Raw genomic sequence first — 24,110 nt, 5'->3', positions numbered from 1 at the left:
GGCCAACCGACACACACACTCACACACACACACACACACCAAACACACACAACACACTCGCATCCACCATCCGAATCCGTACGGAGCGGACGGTGTCGTAGAACGTGGTGTGTGTGCGCTTATTCGGTGGCGGAACGTCTCGTCCGTACGTACGGTGCACGGTCGTCCGGTGCGGTCCACGAAGCAGCGCAGAGAACACGTCGGAACGTGGGGGTTGGCGCGGTGCCCGCCGAAGACGACACCAAACCACCACCACCACCCCCGACACGCATCCGGTGCACCCGCCCGCCGAGCCGGGGGGTGTGGGGCGCAGGCGCCGTGGGGCGACGCTCACGCCGGACTGCATTCCGGCCGCGCGGCGGTTTTCACTTTCATTCGGCCAGCGGTCGCAACCCCGACACAGCTACGCGTGTGTTATCAGAGAGTACGTGTGCCCGCGCGTCCCCGACGTCCGTCGTCGGCGTGTGCATTTAGAACGCCCCGCGTACGACGTTAAGGGTGGTCCGCGTCGATTGTCAGGTGTGGAGTGACGCCGCCGAACATGCAGACGACGACGACCACGATCGTGTTCAAGACTGACGTGAAGGAGTTCAGGATACCGGCCGGCGCGATTGTGTCGTCGACGTCGTCGTCGCCGCCGGGCTCGTCGACGATGAGGCCGCCGCCGCCGCCGCCGCCGCCCAAGATCAAGGTGATGGACAGCAAGCTGGAGGAGCCGTCCAGTTCGATTCCGGATTTAGGTGAGGATCGCACCACGTTTTTGTTTACTTTCGGCGACGTTCTGTTTCCATTCATGAATTACGCGACGACGCCGCGATTAACAAACATATCATTTGCGATATAATAAAGTACAAAATGCAATTGCAACGATCAAACTGTGATAAGGAAACGATCGTCTTATCAACCGTCTAATAATAAAACGTCACTGTTTATTTATATTCAAAATTAACACAATTGCATACTTAAACTTGTAAAAAATAACTTTTTCTTTTTTTATCTTGCCAAAATTTTGTTTGAGTTTTCACGTTTTTAAATATTTTTTAGAGGTCGATTTATTTAAAATTAAAACACTCAAAACTATTTATTTTAAGGAAAGATACATTTTATCTTGGACATTAAAATGTGCACCCTAAAAATTCAACTCGTCGTTATCTTCTAGTTGTTGATAAATTTGTCAAAGTAAATTATGACATACTAAAAAAAAATTGCATAAAATATTAACTGAGGTTTAACGACGAGTTTAATATTTTAATTGTCATAAATTAAAATACTTTTTTTTAATTATTGCGTAATTTTAAAATATATTTTATGTTAATAAAAAATATGTATGTTATGATTTTTATCATCTAACCATTCTAATTAATTAGATTTTATAAAATAAATTGTATAATTTTTTATATAAACTGTCTAAAATATTTTATTTCTAGAAAAATATGAAAAAAATTGTTTTGAATCTTATTTTTTGAGAATTCTATTACGAATTTAATGTTAATTAATTGTTATATTTATATTAATTATAATGTTTAACAATGTCATTAAATTTTCGTAATTATTTAAACTAAATGTTTTGGATAAACAGAAATGTTTAACAATGAGACAATTTATGTAATATTAATTAATAAATAAAATATTTCTTTTTGTCTCAATTTTTTGTTTCAATCTGTAATTTGAAAATTTTTACAAATAACTAAATTTTAGAAGTAGTATTATTAGTATTTAATTTAATTTTATACGTGCATATATTTTTATAAAATTTTCAATATTAACCATTATAAAAAATTTTATATAATCTTATAAATATTTTAATAAATTTTTATGTAATTTTCATTAAAACTTCTATGAATATATTAATTAATACCACTATATTGAAAATATTTAAGATTAGTCTTATCGTAATTATATAAGAATTGTTTTAGTTAACAATTTATAAATAATTAATATTATAAAATTTGATAAATTTTATTAATTATTACTGTAATTGTAATATTTGAAGTCCAGATTTAATTTTCTATATAATTTAAATTAAATTTTTTGTTGTTATCTAATAATTAAAAAAAAATATTTTTTTTGTATATTTTAGATTTAAACCAATAAAAGAAATATTTATTTTAATATTATGATTATTATGCAACTTTTCAATTAATTAGGAATTATTATTTTAATTACGTATATAAATATTGTTTCAATTAATAATATATAAGTAATCAATTCTATCAAATAATTATTAATTTATTTATTATTTATTGTAATATTTAATGATATTTAATGATGTTTCTTAATTTTATTAATTATTTAAATTAAATATAAAAGTTTAACAATAACATAACATTTATTTAATGTTACTTAATGTGCCATAAATAAAAATATTTTTTATCTTAATTTTTTTGTTTTCTTGTTTAAATTTGTAACTTGACAATTTTTACAATTAATTAAATTTGAAAAGTAGTTTTGTAAAAATAATTTACTTTAATTATTAGTTTTTCTAATTTAATATTATACATATATATTGTAATGAAAATATTTTCATAAAATATTAATCATTACAAATATTCAATGCATAATTGAAATTTGATAAATATTTTAGTAAATTATTATATAATTTACATTAATGTTGCAAATATGTAAATATATTGAAAATGTTGGAAATTTTTCTAAAATTTAAATGTAGTTTTGAAATTATATATTTTACATAAATGATATAATCCCATTACACGTTATTCAGGTTAATTAAAGCATTATTTGATTTAACTGTAATTTCTTTAATTTAATTATATCTTCATAGTTTTATTTTTTTGAATAAATCTTAGCAAATATTTAATGAATTTCTTCACGAAACATGGTAAATTCTTATTTTTATAATCCTCATTAATATTATAAAATTGATTTAAATATTTTTATATTGAAAATATTGGAAAATTTTATGATAATAATTTATAATTAATTCGAGAAATATTTTATTATTTTTTATCTAATTAAAAATACAACGTAAATAAAAATTCTTCTTCTAATCTTAAATTGAAGTGATCAATTTTTATTGATAAATGATTGATAATGATAAAAATATTTATATTGAAAAGTTGTTAATATAATTTTTTAAAAATAATTAGAATTTAAAGTTTTGAAAATATATTAAATAAAAAAACAAAATAAGATTTCGTATTTATATTGAAAATATTTTCAAATATTATTAGTTATTGAAATAATATAAATTAAATTAATAATTTGTAAATAATTAATCCGGTGAAATTTACTAATTGATGATTTAATTAGTATGTGTTGAATAAAATTGTAATGTATAAATTTGGAATTTAATTTTATTTACTGAATTATTTATTGAAATCAAATGTTCTACACAAAATAAAATAAAAGCTAATTCATTTAACATATCTGCTATTTAATACAATATAAATAGAATTTTCCCTTTTATTTTAAATTGAAAGGGTTTACTTTTATTTAAACAAATCTCTTAATTAATACAACATACATAAAAATTGTTGCCTTAAAAAATATACTGAATATTTTTGCAAATAACTAAATGTTAGCGTTTTGAAAATATATAAAAAATACATTTATTTTCTCTAATTTTATTAATATTAATGTAAATAAAAATATTTTTTTTATATATATTTTATTATTAATTTTAAATATGTAATAATAAAATTAAAATTTTGAAAATTTTCGTTAAACTTTGTAATTTCCCATTAATATTTAGAAATTACTTTAAATCTTTTTATATTGGAAATACTGGAGAATTTTCATACTGTAACAATAAAAATATCATTTTAATTAATAATATATAACTAACTATAACTAACGCTATAAATATATTGTAAATACAGTATTAGTTCAAAATAAAATTGCCTTATATTTTTTATTTGTATTTTATTTATTTAGTTGTCAAAACCCCATTTTTTCCTGAACTTGTATAATTAAGTTAAGTTGAAACTTAATCTATATAATGCATCTTACATATTCCATGACATTTCGCGGTTCAATCAAGACGTAGTAAAACTGAATCATTATTATAATAAAGACTAAATACGTGGATGCACATTTTGGTGTGTGTGTGTGTTTAGGGCTTATCTATCCCACTGATAACTGTCGCGATGACTCCGCTCAAACAAACCTGACCCTGACAATTGTATTTTTAAATAGCAAGGCCGCATTTTGTCTTATCAGCCGGATTTTTTACGCGAAGGTGAAATTCGGTGAGCATGTGTATGTTTTCGCGAGATAAAAAACGATTTTATCTGACATTGAATTTTGTTATTGTCAAATGTTACATGCGAACCAATTTTTGAAATCATTAAAATAAAATAGCAGTGACACTAGATAAAAATGTTAGCAAATTAGTTGGCAATACATCAAAAGTGCAAAACGAAAATATCTCCATCAGATTCAGTAAAAAAAAAAACGAAGGCTGAGTCGTCGTTTACATAATTAACTAAAATTAGCCGAAGGATCCAACAACAGAAAAAGTCCGCCCCACTAAGACTAATCGAGGTTTTGTTTATCAACATGGAAGACAGTGTTTCCGTTGATAAGAAACCCGGTTCGAAAATCTCGTCAGTAAACAGGCCATTTAATGTGAATTTCATTCACGGCCGACAAGTGTGTGTGTGCTCATTGTTATCTGCCGATTTTTTAACAATTCCCCGTATCGATTTCTAAAGCTTGTACGTCACGTCAGATAGAGTGAATCAAGGTTGGCGATTTTTCATTGCCAAAACAATTAGACACTTCCAACTGTCGATCTGCGTCTCCCCGAATGGACCAGAAGACAAGCCGATGCGACCTTGTGCAAGGTTCAAAACGGTCTTTGTATCGCTCGATTTTCGTTCTGACCTAGACATTGGTTCGAGGTTAATTTTAGACAATGCAACGCAATGTTAGTGCGTCTGTTTATCTGGTGCAGTTTGAATGAGACGCCCACGCTGTGCCTACTAAATTTGGGCCGATGTTCTTGTTGGCGTATCTGATCTTACGACGTTTTTTACCACTGGTTTATTATTTAAATTGGGTCGTGAAACGACCTGCGGACAAAGGATCGTCAGGATTTATCTTTTGCCTTAAGCAGATCTTGGACAAATCATCCAGCAACTTTATACTATTATTATTATATGTGGGTGGCTAATTTGTGACGAAAACAGCACTAATATTAGTATTTTATCGCAGTCCTTCCATTATTTCCTGATCTTTTATCAGTCGATCATGATTGTTCCAAGTTATTATATTATCCGACCTTGCCAAATTTAATAACGCCATCAAATCAGTAACGCGTGTGAAGGTTAATATATGAAACAAGGTGTAATCAACGAAAAAATTCCCCATCACTAAACAATTTCATTACGTCAGTTTAAAAACCTCACGGAACTGCGACCCCTGCAACAACTAGGGTCGATATAATTAGGTTTCTTCGGACTTTTGAGGGGAGTGGTGTGTTGTTAGACAATCATTTGGGGTGTCTTCACTTAGTTTGGGCGTTATCTGAAATTATGCTAATGTCCTGATTAATTCACCGAAGGCAAACATTTTTATTCAAGTAAAAACTGTCACAGAAATACCCAACATTGATATTAAGAAAATGTCCTTATTTGTAACATCATCAATCAATCAATTCATCGAAAACAATCATTTTGATTCTAGTAAAAACTGTTTCAAAAAACCCAACTTTCATTTAGTTGAACAAATTGTAAAAAATCTTCCTTATGTCTAACTGATCCTCCGAGGTAGATTGTCTTCAGTCTGTTAGGGTGTTATCCAGAGTCATGCTAACTTCCTAATCAATTCATCAAAGGCAATCGTTTTAGATCAAGTAAAAACAGTTTTAGAAAAACCCAACATTGATTTACTTGAACTAATTGTAAGAAAACTTTTTTATATCCAATATATGTTCTGAGCTAGATTGTCTTTACTTTGTTAGTGTGCTATCCGGAATTATACTAACTGTCTAATGAATTTATCAAAGACATTCATTTTGATTGAAGTAAAAACAGTTTCAGAAAAACCCAACATTAATTTCGTTGAACTAATTGTAAGAAAACTTCCATATGACTAACAGATCCTTCGAGTTAGTTTGTCTTCAATTTGTTAGGGTATTATCCATAATTATGCTAACTTCCTTGTTAATTCATCAAAGGCAATCATTTTAGTTCAAGTAAAAACAGTCTCAGAAAAACCCAACTTTAATTTGGTTGAACTAATTGTAAGAAAACTTCCATTTGACTAATAGATTCTTCGAGCCAGATTGTCTTCAATCCGTTAGGGTGTTATTCAGAATTATGCTAACTTCTTTATTAATTCATCAAGGGCAATCATTTTAGTTCAAGTAAAAACAGTTTCAGTAAACCCCAACATTGATTTACTTGAACTAATTGTAAAAAAAACTTCTTTATATCCAATATATGTTCTGAGCTAGATTGTCTTCACTTTGTTAGTGTGCTATCCAGAATTATACTAACTTTCTAATAAATTTATCAAAGACAATCATTTTGATTGAAGTAAAAACAGTCTCAGAAAAAACTAACATTAATTTCGTTGAACTAATTGTAAGAAAACTTCCATATGACTAACAGATCCTTCGAGCTAGATTGTCTTCAATCTGTTAGGGTGTTATCCAGAATTATGCTAACTTCTTAATCAATTCATCAAGGACAATCATTTTAGTTCAAGTAAAAACACTTTCAGAAAACTCCAACATTGATTTACTTGTACTAATTATAAGAAAACTTCCTTATATCCAAGATATGTTCTGAGCTAGATTGTCTTCACTTTGTTAGTGTGCTATCCAGAATTCTACTAACTTTCTAATAAATTTATCAAAGACAATCATTTTGATTGAAATAAAAACAGTCTCAGAAAAAACTAACATTAATTTCGTTGAACTAATTGTAAGAAAACTTCCATATGACTAACAGATCCTTCGAGCTAGGTTGTCTTCAATCTGTTAGGGTGTTATCCAGAATTATGCTAACTTCTTAATCAATTCATCAAGGACAATCATTTTAGTTCAAGTAAAAACACTTTCAGAAAACTCCAACATTGATTTACTTGTACTAATTATAAGAAAACTTCCTTATATCCAAGATATGTTCTGAGCTAGATTGTCTTCACTTTGTTAGTGTGCTATCCAGAATTCTACTAACTTTCTAATAAATTTATCAAAGACAATCATTTTGATTGAAGTAAAAACAGTCTGAGAAAAAACTAACATTAATTTCGTTGAACTAATTGTAAGAAAACTTCCATATGACTAACAGATCCTTCGAGCTAGATTGTTTTCAATCTGTTAGGGTGTTATCCAGAATTATGCTAACTTCTTAATCAATTCATCAAGGACCATCATTTTAGTTCAAATAAAAACACTTTCAGAAAACTCCAACATTGATTTACTTGTACTAATTGTAAGAAAACTTCCCTTTAATTAACAGACCCTTGGAGCTAGATTATCTTCAATCTGTTAGGGTGTTATCCAGAATTATGCTAACTTCTTAATCAATTAATCAAGGACAATCATTTTAATTCAAGTAAAAACAGTTTCAAATAAATCAAATATTGATTTCATTGAATTAACTGTAAGAAAACTTTTTTATGTCCAACAAATCCTTCGGGTTAGATTGCCTTCTCTCTGTTATCTGAAATTATGCCAACTTCCTAAGAAATTCATCGGAGACAATCACTGATTCAAGCAAAAATAGCTCTAGAAAAATCCCAACATCGATTAAGCGTCTCTCAGAATAATTGTAAGAAAATTTCCCTATGACTAACAGAGAGTGTGGGCTTCGAATGCGAAAATTCCACGCAGAAACACGCCAACGACATTGGATTTAGTTTTGAGCCAAAACGGCCGGAGGAGCGGTTTTATAGAGTTAAACGACCTAGTGTACGGGTTGTTGCCACTCGCCAGCTTCTTTCCATCCGTTTCTTGCTCCTGCTAAACATTCGCCAGACGCACCGACCTCCTCTCCTCCCTCTCTTCCTTCACTCGCGCTCTGTTCCTTTCTTGGTCCAGTTATCTGTTTTTAATTGCGGCCATTTCATAGACGCGGTTTTTGCCGTGATTTAATGGTACAGTTGAAACAAAGCAGGAAGCACCGTTTCCCCGCTCGTCACGGTTTCGTGTCGAAGACGTGAAATATTGCGCAACCGACAGGGGGGTTTCACCGTAATCCCCGGATGACGTGAACTTGGGACGAGATGTTGGGGTCTCCCGCCTCTCCCCGGCTTTAGTCACCCACTATACTGAGTCATCGGGCCTCCACCCCAGAAAAATTCATTAAAGAGGCCACACGGACGGCCTTGAAGTAAACACCATCGATTTTCCCAATTCCCCCGTCATAAATATTCAGGCAAGGCACATCGGAAAGTGATGGGCTTATTAATAAAAACCGACTGGTCAATTTCGATTGGGTGGCGGTGCGAAAAGGTTCGTGCGGCAAGTCGCAAGTTCAACAACCGTCCGTGCGTCGTTCCCTGGTGCGGCACCAGAGTGGAATGACCGTGGCTCTTCGGTATCTCGCACACTCCACTCACCTTTTCGCCCCGCACGACGGCCGACATCTGCGCCACTGCCAAACCGCATCTCGACAGGCCGAAACTGCAGTTAGGCCCCCGCGAACAGGTTGCACGCGACGGTCCGCGCTCCGCGGATTTTTGAACGGCCCGCCCGGCGGACACGCATCCGTCGGATGGGACGTGGGGCGAATTCGGAACGTATCCAGTTCGTCCTACCTACGCCCTTCGCGGGCGCGCCGCCCCACTTTCGACGGGAGCGCAACGCGTTCCGTACAAAGGGGGGCCTTGACTCGTGCCATCGGTCCCGGCTAACGCACAACGGCCCCGTTTTCCTCTCTGTCGGTTTTCGCGCGCGTTCCAAAAATAGCCGGACCAAGACGGGGCAGGACCCAGAACCCCCCCCCCCCCCCGAATCCGGAACGCTCTCAAGGTCCAATCAATCCCTAAAATAATCGCTCCCCTAGCTTATCTGGGTGGATTTGGCAACGTATATTTGATAAGGGATGCAATAAAAGACATGGAATGGAACATCTGAAGTAATTTATTTCCACTATAAGTTTTAAATTTACTGATGTATTTTCCATGGAATTCTGGAAATATAAAAACAACAATATTTTGATCCGCTTTTCTTAGTTTCCCTTTTTCTTGCATTCCCGGACACATAATTAACTTTACTTTTTGTAATCTGTGTTATATTACATTATTTGAGGTAATTTATTTCTACTCTAAGTCTTAAATTGACTGAGTACTTTTTATGTAATTCTAGAAGCATAAAAACGACAACTCATTTTAATTTTTGTAATGAAGGATTTCTTAATTATTTGTGATATAAATTGTCAGAAGTATCTTTAATGAAACAAAAAAAACTGTATTTGAATTAATTTATGCTAGTTTTCTCTGTCATTGTTTGTTTCCAGACAAAAAAAAAATGTTACAGTCTTAATTGACTGAAGTACTTTTGGTGAAATTCTGCAAACTTAAAAAATCAACAGTATTTTGATTATTTTTTAATATTTGTGATTTCAGATAAAAAGTTGTAATCTCTTTGTAATCGAAGTCATAAAAGATTATTTAAATAATTTATTTCTACTATAACTTTTAAAATGATTGAAGTACTTTTGACGAAATTCTGGAAACAGAAAAAACAACAACTGCTTTTACTTTTTTTGTAACAAAAATATTCCAGATTATTTCTGTTATAAGTTTTATATTAACAGAATTACTTTTATGGAATTCTGGACACATAAGAAATCAACAATATTTAGATCAATTTATCTTAGTTTTCTCTAATATTTTTATATCTTTCCGGGCAAAAAAATAATTTTACTAAATTACTAATGTAATCTACTTATAATCTAAATCAAATTAGGCTTCTTAAATAATTTATTTCAACAACAACTGGTTTACTTTTTGTAACAAAAAATATTCTAGATTATTTCTGTTATAAGTTTTATAAGAATAAGACATAAGACATAAGAAAACAACAGTATTTGGATTATTTTATCTCTGTTTTTTCTAACATTTATTTACGTTTCCGGACAAATTAAATTATTTAAATAATTTATTTTTGCGACAAGTATTAAATAGATTGAAGTACTTTTGATAGAATTTGGAATCGGCTTTATTTTTTGTAACAAAATAGTGTTCCAGATTATTTCTGTAATAAGTTTTATACTTTTATGTAATTCTGGAAACATAAGAAAATAACAATATTTGGATTAATTTGTCTTAGTTTTCTCTAATATCTTTATTACCTTTCTGGACCAAAAAATAATGTTACTTGTTGTAATCTACTTGCAATCCAAATCACTTTAGACTTCTTAAATAGTTTATTTCTGCTATAAGTTCTAAATTGATTGAAGTACTTTTAATGGAATTCTGGAAACACAAAAAAATAACAACTGGTTTTACTTTCTGTTACAAAAAAAATATTCCAGATTATTTCTGTTATAAGTTTTATACTATCAGAAGTACTCTTATGGAATTCTGGAAACATAAGAAAACAACAGTATTAGGATTAATTTATCTTAGTTTTTTCTAATATCTTTTTTACCTTTCCGAATCAAAAAGTAATGTTACTTATTGTAACCTACTTGTAATATGAATCAATTTAGAATTCTTTAATAATTTATTTCTACTATAAGTTCTCAATTGATTGAAGTACTTTTGATGGAATTTTAGAATGGCAAAAAATTACAACTGGTTTTACTTTCTGTTATAAAAAATATTCCAGATTATTTCTGTTATAATTTTTTTACTAACAGAAGTACTCTTATGGAATTCTGGAAACATAAGAAAACAACAGTATTAGGATTAATTTATCTTAATTTGCTCTAATATCTTTTTTACCTTTCCGGGCCAAAAAATAATGTTGTAATCTACTTGTAATCCAAGTCAATTTAGACTTCTTAAATAATTTATTTCTACTATAAGTTCTAAACAGATTGAAGTACTTTTGAGGGAATTCTGGAAACACAAAAAATAACAACTGATTTTACTTTCTGTTACAAAAAAAATATTTCAGATGATTTCTGTTATAAGTTTTATACTAACAGAAGTACTCTTATGGATTTCTGGAAACATAAGAAAACAACAGTATTAGGATTAATTTATCTTAGTTTTTTCTAATATCTTTTTCACCTTTCCGAATCAAAAAGTAATGGTACTTGTTGTAATCTACTTGTAATTCAAGTTAATTTAGACTTCTTAATTAACTTATTTTTACTATAAGTTCTAAATTGATTGAAGTACTTTTAATGAAATTCTAGAAACATAAAAAAAACTGGTTTTACTTTCTCTTACAAAAAAAATATATTTTTCAGATTATTTCTGTTACAAGTTACTAACAGAAGTACTCTTATGGATTTCTGGAAATATAAGAAAACTACAGTATTAGGATTAATTTATTTTAGTTTTTCTAATATCTTTTTTACTTTCCGGGCAAAAAAATAATGTTACTTGTAATCTGAATCAATTTAGAGTTCTTAAATAATTTATTTCTACTATAAGTTCTAAATTGGTTGAGGTACATTTGATGAAATTCTGAATACACGAAAAAATAACAGCTGGTTTTACTTTCTGGATACACGAAAAAATAACAACTGGTTTTACTTTCTGTTACAAAAAAATATCCCAGATTATTTCTGTTATAAGTTTTATACTAACAGAAGTACTCTTATGGAATTCTGAAAGAATAAGAAAACAACAGTATTAGGATTAATATTAGAATACTAACCTTAGTTTAGTTTTCTCTAATATCAGTTTTACCTTTCCGGACAAAAAAATAATGTTACTTATTGAAATCTATTGTAAAATAAGTCAATTTAGACTTTTTAAATAATTTATTTCCACTATAAGTTCTAAATTTATTGTAGTACTTTTGATAGAATTCTGGAAACGTAAAAAACAACAACTGGTTTTATTTCCTGTAACAAAAAATATTTCAGATTATTTTTGTTCTAAATTTTATATTAAGAGAAGTACTTTTGAAGGAATACTGGAAACATAAAAAAGAACAATAATTGGATTAATTTCTTAGCTTCTTCATCAAGTTTTATAATAACAAAAGTAATTTTATGAAATTTTGGAAATATAAGAAAACAACTTTTGATGGAATTCTAGAAACATTTTATCTTAGTTTTCTTTTGTGAACCAAAAAATAATGTTACTTTTTTTTATAATAAAATCAAATTATATTATGTGAAATAATTTATTTCCATTCAAGTTTTAAATTGAGTGATGTGATTTAGAGTAAATTCTGAAAAGAAAAAAAACAACAACAATACTTGTATTTATAGTAGTTTTCTCGAGTGATTTTCACACATTTCCGTACAAAAAACGTTGTCCAAAAGCATGTTGTCGTCGTTAAGCCCTTATTATTCGGAAATCCAACGCAGTAGATGGGAAAAAGCGGAGGCCCCCGCGGCAGTTCGGAGGGTTGAACGCGCGCGTGCCATTAACCTTGGCCTGGGATCGGGCACGGGGGTGGCTACGGGGAGGGACGCGTAACCTTGGTTAGCGCGGCTCGTGGCTCTTCCCGTCCTCGTCCCCGGACAATCGTCCGGGTTTTCAGCGCGCCGGAAAATTTCTACGGAACGCGTTCGGCTAATTGTGCGTCCGTCGATTTGGGGTTTTCGATTGAAGGTCGTCGCTCGTTGGCCAAGCCACTCGGGGGGGTTGATGACTCCCGCGGTCCGCACCGATCGCGTAAATAATGAACGTCGCACACGACCGCCGTTTCGGATGGAACATTAAACTAAATAAAGCGAGGGAATTGGAACCTTGGGTGGTGACAAAGGTGTCTAGTGCTGGGTCCGTTTTAAATATAAACCGAGACGGCAAACTAGACGTCAATGGAAAAAAAAAACAGTTCGTAACGAGATGCCACCGATTGACCTTGCCCGTCGTGTCTCGGGGCCTTGGTGATCACTTTCTTTGTTCAATTTCTAGATCGGTTTTATCTCGGCCGTCGCATCCTCCGCATAATATCTGGGCTAAAGATTGGGATTTAATGGGTTCCGATCGTTAATGGGTTTGGTACTATTAGCTTGTGTGTTTTTTATGTTGGTCGTTAACAGCTGGAGGTTTGATGAAGCCTTCATTTTAAATAAAGAACAGCTTGACGAGTAATTGGACTGTCTTTTTTGATGACTCAAGTCATCTAGTTTTTTAAAAAATAAGTTCTAATAACATAGAAAAACATTCGAATTTTCTTAATCCAATTTTCTCGAATTACTTTCTTATATTACCAAAAAAAAACTAAAATTATGTTTATTATTATTGAAAGACAAACTACTAGACTATTTGAAATATTTTATTTTTACTACAAGTTTTGAGTTAACTGAAGTACTTTTAATGAAATTCTGTAAACTGAAATTGAAGAAAACAACAGTAATTGAAGAAAAACTGAAATTATGTTTCAAATTGAATATTTTACTTCTTTCTAACTTTTGATATAATTTTGGAAATTAACTAAGAAAACAACAGCAATTGAATTCCCTTAAACCAATTTTCTCGAATTACTTTCTTACATTTTTGAAGAAACACAGAAATTACATTTCAAATTGAAACACAAACTAGAGTATTTGGTATACTTTTTTGTACTACAAGTTTTAAATTAACTTAAGTACTTTTGATAGAATTCTGGAGACTTAGGAAGAAAACAGCAGCAATTCCCTTTATCCAAAATTCTTGAATTACTTTCTGACATTTTTGAAAAAAAATTGAAATTACGTTTCAAATTGAAAAACTAACTAGACCTTTTGAAATACTTCATTTTTACTGCATTATTTAAGCTAACTGAAGACAAACTGAAATTATGTTTCAAATTGAAAGAAAAACTAAAGTTACGAAGAAAAAAACAGCAATTGAATTCTCTTAATCCAATTTTCTCGAATTTCTTTCTTACTTTTCTGAAGAAAAACTGAAATTATATTCCAAATTGAAACACGAACTAGAGTATTTGGTATAATTTAATTGTACTACAAGTTTTAAATTAACAGAATTACTTTTGATAGAATTCTGGAGATTTATGAAGAAAAGAACAGCGATTCCCTTAATCCAATTACTTTCTGACATTTCTGAAGAAAAATTGAAATTACGTTTCAAATTGAAAGTCTAACTAGACTTTTTCAAATATTTCAATTCTACTGTAATTTTTAAGTTAACTGAAGACAAACTGAAATTTTGTTTCAAAATGAAAGAAAAACTAGACTATTTGTAATACTTTATTTTTACTTCAAGTTTAAAATTGATTGAAGTACTTTTGATGAAATTCTGGAAACATAAAAAGATAACAGAGTATCCAAATTGTATCCTACTTTGCTTGAACTTTTGATAAAATTCTGGAAACTTACGAAGAAAACAACAGCAACTGAATTCCCTTAAACCAATTTTCTAGAATTACTTTCTTACATTTTTGAAGAAAAACTGAAATTACATTCCAAATTGAAACACAAACTAGAGTATTTGGTATACTTTATATGTACTACAAGTTTTAAATTCACTGAAGTACTTTTGATGAAAAATTGAAATTACGTTTCAAATTGAAAGACTAACTAGACTTTTTGAAATACTTCATTTTTACTGCAATATTTAAGTTAACTGAAGACAAACTGAAGTTATGTTTCAAATTGAAAGAAAAACTAAACTTACGAAGAAAACAGCAGCAATTGAATTCCCTTAAATCAGAAACACAGAAATTACATTTCAAATTGAAACACAAACTAGAGTATTTGGTATACTTTATTTGTACTACAGTTTTAAATTAACTGAAGAACTTTCCAACATTTTCGAAGAATTCACTTTATTTTGTGTAATGAAAGGCATACAGATTTTTTAAAGTAATTTATTTCTAATATAAGCTCCAAAGTAACCAAATAATATCGATGGAATTCTGGAAACATAAACAACCACAACAGTAATTCTATTTTCACTTCATCGCAAATAAAGAAAACCTTCATGACCAATTGGATTCCCTATTTTCGAAAATATAAACGAACCAGGTGTTGTTTGCTTAAGGTCGTGCACCTTTCCGCAAACATGCTACTTAGGCATACAAAGCCAGGCAATAGACGACAAGGTCGCGTGACAAACCCTATTCACGAAGCGGAGGCCGTGAAAAACGAGCAAGGGTGGTGGCGTAATGGTGAATGTGCAATTTTAGATAAGGGGTCCGTGAAAAGGGTTGGGGACCCGCATCCGTGCAGGGGGTTGTTTTTCGCAATTCCTCCGCGCCAGATGCTCCAGTTGATGCAACCCGGGACTTGGACTGTTGAGAGGAGCGGTTGTTGTGATCGTGGCAAATACGCGACGCGATCATTACCAATTTGGCGTGTCCAAACAGAACGCGTCCGTAAATCAAGCGCGGCGATAAATCAGCGGACGAAAGGCCCAATTGAAAGACGACAAGACAAGACGTCTATTTCGAGATGAACGAAAGTAAAATCAAGGTCGCGCACGCCACGCTCTCAGAATGGAATTCTTTTTTACTGCACCATCGGAGTGGGAAACATGTGCGCCTCTAATTTTAAACCGATGCCATAATTAACCGTGGGGAGAAGAATAGAATGGCTATTTATAATGGCGGTGGATGGTGAGATGTCCCAGATATTTACTCTCGTTTCAACGTTACTATTGCCAGATTAAAGTTTTGGCTTTGAGGAGGTTTACAGTTGAAGGATGGGTTTAGTACCACACAAGTCATAAAAGCCAACAATCGTAAACATCATCAAATATGTTTTATCAAAATATCAAAATATTGGGTATATAGAATTGCAAACAAACATTTGGAATAAACTTTAGGAAAACTGAGCACAAATATAATTATTCTCATCTCATCGGACACATCTTGAAGACCAAATTCCATTACTAAAGTTTAATTTGAGAATTATTAATTTAATATAACACCTCTAAAATTTCTTTTAAAGATAATTTTGGTCACGATTTTGGTATTTACTTTGATATAAACTGGATAAGAACAACTGCCCACATATAATTTCAAAATCAAATTGCAACATCAAACAAGTACTACCTTGACCTATTGATCAATTGTTTCTCTAACCCTTTTAAAGTTGATAATACTACATATATCACAAATTTGGTTTTTATTTTAATATAAGCTTGATAAAAACAATTGATTACATCTAATTTCAAAATCAAATTGCATCATCAAACAAGTACTATCTTAATCTATTGATCAATTGTTTCTCTAACCCTTTTAATGTTGATAATTTCACATATATAACGATTTTGGTATTTATTTTGATATAAACTTGATAGACAATTGATCACATCTCATTCCAAAATCAAATTGCAACATCAAACAAGTACTATCTTGATCTATTGATCAATTATTTCTCTAATGCTTTCAAAGATCATAATTCTACATATATCACTATTCTTGTAATTATTTCCACATAAACTTAATAAAAACAATTAAAGACATCTAATTTCAAAATCAAATTGCAACTTCAAATAAGTACTGTCTTGACCTATTGATCAATTGTTTCTTTAACCCTTTTAAATCTGATAATTCTACATATTTCACGATTTTGACATTTATTTTGACATAAACTTGTTAAAAACAATTGATGACATCTAATTCCAAAATCACATTGCAACTTCAAACAAGTACTATCTTGACCTATTGACCAATTGTTTCTTTAATCCTTTTAAAGCTGACAATTTCACATATTTCACGATTTTGGTATTTATTTGGACATAAACTTGTTAAAAACAATTGATCACATCTAATTTCAAAATCAAATTGCAACATCAAACAAGTACTATCATGATCTATTGTTCAATTGTTTTTCTAATGCTTTCAAAGTTCATAATTGTACATATATCACTATTCTTGTAATTATTTTTATATAAACTTAATAAAACCAATTAAAGACATCTAATTTCAAAATCAAATTGCAACTTCAAATAAGTACTGTCTTGACCTATTGATCAACTGTTTATTTAACCCTTTTAAAGCTGATAATTCTACATATTTCACGATTTTGATATTTATTTTGACATAAACTTGTTAAAAACAATTGATCACATCTAATTTCAAAATCAAATTGCAACATCAAACAAGTACTATCTTGATCTATTGTGCAATTGTTTCTCTAATGCTTTCAAAGTTCATAATTCTACATATATCACTATTCTTGTAATTATTTTTATATAAACTTAATAAAAACAATTAAAGACATCTAATTTCAAAATCAAATTGCAACTTCAAATAAGTACTGTCTTGACCTATTGATCAATTGTTTCTTTAACCCTTTTAAAGCTGATAATTCTACATATTTCACGATTTTGACATTTATTTTGACATAAACTTGTTAAAAACAATTGATGACATCTAATTCCACAATCACATTGCAACTTCAAACAAGTACTATCTTGACCTATTGACCAATTGTTTCTTTAATCCTTTTAAAGCTGACAATTTCACATATTTCACGATTTTGGTATTTATTTGGACATAAACTTGTTAAAAACAATTGATCACATCTAATTTCAAAATCAAATTGCAACATCAAACAGGTACTATCATGATCTATTGTTCAATTGTTTTTCTAATGCTTTCAAAGTTCATAATTCTACATATATCACTATTCTTGTAATTATTTTTATATAAACTTAATAAAACCAATTAAAGACATCTAATTTCAAAATCAAATTGCAACTTCAAATAAGTACTGTCTTGACCTATTGATCAACTGTTTATTTAACCCTTTTAAAGCTGATAATTCTACATATTTCACGATTTTGATATTTATTTTGACATAAACTTGTTAAAAACAATTGATCACATCTAATTTCAAAATCAAATTGCAACATCAAACAAGTACTATCTTGATCTATTGTGCAATTGTTCCTCTAATGCTTTCAAAGTTCATAATTCTACATATATCACTATTCTTGTATTTATTTTGACATAAACTTAATAAAAACAATTAAAGACATCTAATTTCAAAATCAAATTGCAACTTCGAATAAGTACTATCTTGACCTATTGATCAATTGTTTCTTTAACCCTTTTAAAACTGATAATTCTACATATTTCACGATTTTGATATTTATTTTGACATAAACTTGTTAAAAACAATTGATGACATCTAATTCCAAAATCACATTGCAACTTCAAACAAGTACTATCTTGACCTATTGACCAATTGTTTCTTTAATCCTTTTAAAGCTGACAATTTCACATATTTCACGATTTTGGTATTTATTTGGACATAAACTTGTTAAAAACAATTGATCACATCTAATTTCAAAATCAAATTGCAACATCAAACAAGTACTATCATGATCTATTGTTCAATTGTTTTTCTAATGCTTTCAAAGTTCATAATTCTACATATATCACTATTCTTGTAATTATTTTTATATAAACTTAATAAAACCAATTAAAGACATCTAATTTCAAAATCAAATTGCAACTTCAAATAAGTACTGTCTTGACCTATTGATCAATTGTTTATTTAACCCTTTTAAAGCTGATAATTCTACATATTTCACGATTTTGATATTTATTTTGACATAAACTTGTTAAAAACAATTGATCACATCTAATTTCAAAATCAAATTGCAACATCAAACAAGTACTATCTTGATCTATTGTGCAATTGTTTCTCTAATGCTTTCAAAGTTCATAATTCTACATATATCACTATTCTTGTAATTATTTTTATATAAACTTAATAAAACCAATTAAAGACATCTAATTTCAAAATCAAATTGCAACTTCAAATAAGTACTGTCTTGACCTATTGATCAATTGTTTATTTAACCCTTTTAAAGCTGATAATTCTACATATTTCACGATTTTGATATTTATTTTGACATAAACTTGTTAAAAACAATTGATCACATCTAATTTCAAAATCAAATTGCAACATCAAACAAGTACTATCTTGATCTATTGTGCAATTGTTTCTCTAATGCTTTCAAAGTTCATAATTCTACATATATCACTATTCTTGTAATTATTTTTATATAAACTTAATAAAAACAATTAAAGACATCTAATTTCAAAATCAAATTGCAACTTCAAATAAGTACTGTCTTGACCTATTGATCAATTGTTTCTTTAACCCTTTTAAATCTGATAATTCTACATATTTCACGATTTTGACATTTATTTTGACATAAACTTGTTAAAAACAATTGATGACATCTAATTCCAAAATCACATTGCAACTTCAAACAAGTACTATCTTGACCTATTGACCAATTGTTTCTTTAATCCTTTTAAAGCTGATAATTTCACATATTTCACGATTTTGGTATTTATTTAGACATAAACTTGTTAAAAACAATTGATCACATCTAATTTCAAAATCAAATTGCAACATCAAACAAGTACTATCATGATCTATTGTTCAAAATCTAATTTCAAAATCAAATTGCAACTTCAAATAAGTACTGTCTTGACCTATTGATCAATTGTTTCTTTAACCCTTTTAAAACTGATAATTCTACATATTTCACGATTTTGATATTTATTTTGACATAAACTTGTTAAAAACAATTGATGACATCTAATTCCAAAATCACATTGCAACTTCAAACAAGTACTATCTTGACCTATTGACCAATTGTTTCTTTAATCCTTTTAAAGCTGACAATTTCACATATTTCACGATTTTGGTATTTATTTGGACATAAACTTGTTAAAAACAATTGATCACATCTAATTTCAAAATCAAATTGCAACATCAAACAAGTACTATCATGATCTATTGTTCAATTGTTTTTCTAATGCTTTCAAAGTTCATAATTCTACATATATCACTATTCTTGTAATTATTTTTATATAAACTTAATAAAACCAATTAAAGACATCTAATTTCAAAATCAAATTGCAACTTCAAATAAGTACTGTCTTGACCTATTGATCAATTGTTTATTTAACCCTTTTAAAGCTGATAATTCTACATATTTCACGATTTTGATATTTATTTTGACATAAACTTGTTAAAAACAATTGATCACATCTAATTTCAAAATCAAATTGCAACATCAAACAAGTACTATCTTGATCTATTGTGCAATTGTTTCTCTAATGCTTTCAAAGTTCATAATTCTACATATATCACTATTCTTGTAATTATTTTTATATAAACTTAATAAAACCAATTAAAGACATCTAATTTCAAAATCAAATTGCAACTTCAAATAAGTACTGTCTTGACCTATTGATCAATTGTTTATTTAACCCTTTTAAAGCTGATAATTCTACATATTTCACGATTTTGATATTTATTTTGACATAAACTTGTTAAAAACAATTGATCACATCTAATTTCAAAATCAAATTGCAACATCAAACAAGTACTATCTTGATCTATTGTGCAATTGTTTCTCTAATGCTTTCAAAGTTCATAATTCTACATATATCACTATTCTTGTAATTATTTTTATATAAACTTAATAAAAACAATTAAAGACATCTAATTTCAAAATCAAATTGCAACTTCAAATAAGTACTGTCTTGACCTATTGATCAATTGTTTCTTTAACCCTTTTAAATCTGATAATTCTACATATTTCACGATTTTGACATTTATTTTGACATAAACTTGTTAAAAACAATTGATGACATCTAATTCCAAAATCACATTGCAACTTCAAACAAGTACTATCTTGACCTATTGACCAATTGTTTCTTTAATCCTTTTAAAGCTGATAATTTCACATATTTCACGATTTTGGTATTTATTTAGACATAAACTTGTTAAAAACAATTGATCACATCTAATTTCAAAATCAAATTGCAACATCAAACAAGTACTATCATGATCTATTGTTCAAAATCTAATTTCAAAATCAAATTGCAACTTCAAATAAGTACTGTCTTGACCTATTGATCAATTGTTTCTTTAACCCTTTTAAAGCTGATAATTCTACATATTTCACGATTTTGACATTTATTTTGACATAAACTTGTTAAAAACAATTGATGACATCTAATTCCACAATCACATTGCAACTTCAAACAAGTACTATCTTGACCTATTGACCAATTGTTTCTTTAATCCTTTTAAAGCTGACAATTTCACATATTTCACGATTTTGGTATTTATTTGGACATAAACTTGTTAAAAACAATTGATCACATCTAATTTCAAAATCAAATTGCAACATCAAACAAGTACTATCATGATCTATTGTTCAATTGTTTTTCTAATGCTTTCAAAGTTCATAATTCTACATATATCACTATTCTTGTAATTATTTTTATATAAACTTAATAAAACCAATTAAAGACATCTAATTTCAAAATCAAATTGCAACTTCAAATAAGTACTGTCTTGACCTATTGATCAACTGTTTATTTAACCCTTTTAAAGCTGATAATTCTACATATTTCACGATTTTGATATTTATTTTGACATAAACTTGTTAAAAACAATTGATCACATCTAATTTCAAAATCAAATTGCAACATCAAACAAGTACTATCTTGATCTATTGTGCAATTGTTCCTCTAATGCTTTCAAAGTTCATAATTCTACATATATCACTATTCTTGTATTTATTTTGACATAAACTTAATAAAAACAATTAAAGACATCTAATTTCAAAATCAAATTGCAACTTCGAATAAGTACTATCTTGACCTATTGATCAATTGTTTCTTTAACCCTTTTAAAACTGATAATTCTACATATTTCACGATTTTGATATTTATTTTGACATAAACTTGTTAAAAACAATTGATGACATCTAATTCCAAAATCACATTGCAACTTCAAACAAGTACTATCTTGACTTATTGACCAATTGTTACTTTAACCCTTTTAAAGCTGATAATTTCACATATTTCACGATTTTGGTATTTATTTTGACATAAAGTTGTTAAAAACAATTGATCACATTGCAATTGCAAAACAGGCACCACCTTGACCTATCGATTAATTGTTTCTTTAAGCCTCTTAAAGTTGATAATTCTACATATATCATGATTTTAGTATTTATTTTGGCATAAACTTGTTAAAAACAATTGATCACATCTAATTTTACATTCAGATTGGAACATTAAACAAGTACTACCTTACTACCTTGACCTATTCGTCAATTGTTTCTGTATCCCTTTTAAAGTTGATATATTTACATATATTATGATTTTAGTATTTATTTTGACATAAACTTGATAAAAGCAATTGATCACATCTAATTTCAAAATCAAATTGCAACATCAAACAACTACTATCTATTGATCAATTGTTTCTCTAAGCCTTTTAAAATTAATAATTCCACGTATATCACGATTTTGGTATTTATTTTAACATAAACTTAATAAAAACAATTAACATCTAATTCCAAAATCACATTGCAACTTCAAACAAGTACTATCTTGACTTATTGACCAATTGTTTCTTTAAACCTTTTAAAGCTGATAATTTCACATATTTCACGATTTTAGTATTTATTTTGACATAAACTTGTTAAAAACAATTGATCACATTTAATTTTAAAATTAAATTGCAACTTCAAACAAGTACTATCGTGACCTATTGATCAATTGTCTCTTTAACCATTTTAAAGCTGATAATTCTACATATATCACGATTTTTGTATTTATTATCATATAACTTGAAAAAAACAATTGATCACATCTAATTTCAAACTCAAATTGCAACATTAAACATGTACATTGATCAATTGTTTCTCCAACCCTTTTGAAGTTAATAATTCTACCTATATAATGATTTTAGTATTTATTTTGATATAAATTTGATAAAAATAATTGATTATATTTAATTTTAAAATCAAATTGGAACCCCAAACAAATACTATCTTGACCTATTGATCAATCGTTCCACTAAATTACCACCCAGAACAAATAAAAAAAGCAAAACGAATAGGTTCAAATTTTTTTTATTTGACACACGAACCAAAAGCTGGCTAACGAAATGGGATGATGCGATGGGGGCACATTATCTCCGTCTCTCTTTTCACCCATTCAACGCGTGACAATGCGGCGTTTTTTTGTGTCTGTGCACGATCTAATATTATGGGGGTCACAAAAACCTCTTTTGTTTTAGGGTCGTCGGACCCGTTGTCTCGCTCCGTTCGACTCTTCATCTCCGCCGTTTGTTTTAAATAAGGAAAAAATAATGATTTGAAGGGCGTTTAGCCCTTATCAGTTTCGTCCGAGCTCATTCGTTTGTTTGTTTAAAACATGTAATTTGTGATTAATGAGCGGCTTTGGTTTTACGACCGGGTGCCCGGCTCATTGTCGGCGGCGCGTCATTTTCGCAACACTTTTCCTAATTAAAATGCGCCTCGGAAACGGATCGGATTCGGATGAAAGGCGTAGCGCAGACGAGGGAACGTGGAACAATGGTGTCTGGTTCGGTTTCGGGCGGGTCGACTGGCTGGGATGAAGAAGGAAGTAATTGAAAGTGAAGTGCATGTAAATAGGTGAGTCGGTGGAGTTCACTGGCACCAGGGTTAATAAGGGCACGCTCGCCGATAGAACGAGAGAGGGAGAGGAAGCCGCGCCTGCGTCCCCGACCGTAACCACGCACACTGTCTGAGAGACCCGAAGTCTGGCTCGGAACTTACTATTTCCGATTTTTCTAGAAGGTGCCCCCAGGAAGACCATCATAATCGGATTCGTGGCCTTTGAAATGCCCGTTCCCGTCTTGCCGGAGCTTGAGGAGTTGCCGGGCTTCGGAGAGGAAATTGTGAGGCTCAATTTCCATTTTGGTTAATGTTTGATGAAGCACTAACCGCCTTCCAGAGCAATTTCGAATGATAATCAAATATTGATTGACAGTATTTTAATCATCCCCGATAAAAACGGTGATGCACCGACCACAGAACCATGTGACATCGGTGCAGGGTGCGGTCCCGTCGCTCCGGCTCCGTCAGACGCGTCGGGCGCGCGGGGCGAAGGGCTGCGTCCGCCCCGGGTCCCTGACCTCGTTCGGCCCCGCACGCGCCCCTCCCTCCCGGCCCTGCATTCCGCCTGCATCAACCCCCCTCCCTGTCTGCAGCGAACGCTCACCCCAATCCCGTCTGGAATGACTGGAACGTGCGGGGCAAGGGGAAGGGTGGACTTTTCCCTCCGTGTGTGCGTG

General features: G+C 30.6%; 1 protein-coding gene across 1 annotated transcript in view; it reads left to right on the top strand.

The window, feature by feature from the left end:
- The first annotated feature begins 396 nt into the window (after positions 1–396).
- Positions 397–24,110, top strand: part of LOC109602277 (ecdysone-inducible protein E75) — a 111,506-nt gene continuing 87,792 nt past the window's right edge. The window contains exon 1 of the mRNA XM_049967410.1: positions 397–740. Within this exon, the coding sequence (XP_049823367.1) occupies positions 542–740 (199 nt within the window). The 5' untranslated portion in view covers positions 397–541. The remainder of the gene's footprint in view (positions 741–24,110) is intronic.

This window comes from Aethina tumida, chromosome 5 (genome assembly GCF_024364675.1).
Source record: "Aethina tumida isolate Nest 87 chromosome 5, icAetTumi1.1, whole genome shotgun sequence".
Taxonomy (NCBI): domain Eukaryota; kingdom Metazoa; phylum Arthropoda; class Insecta; order Coleoptera; family Nitidulidae; genus Aethina; species Aethina tumida.
The sequence above is the reverse complement of the archived record's forward strand: the minus strand, read 5'-3'. Positions and strand labels throughout refer to the sequence as shown.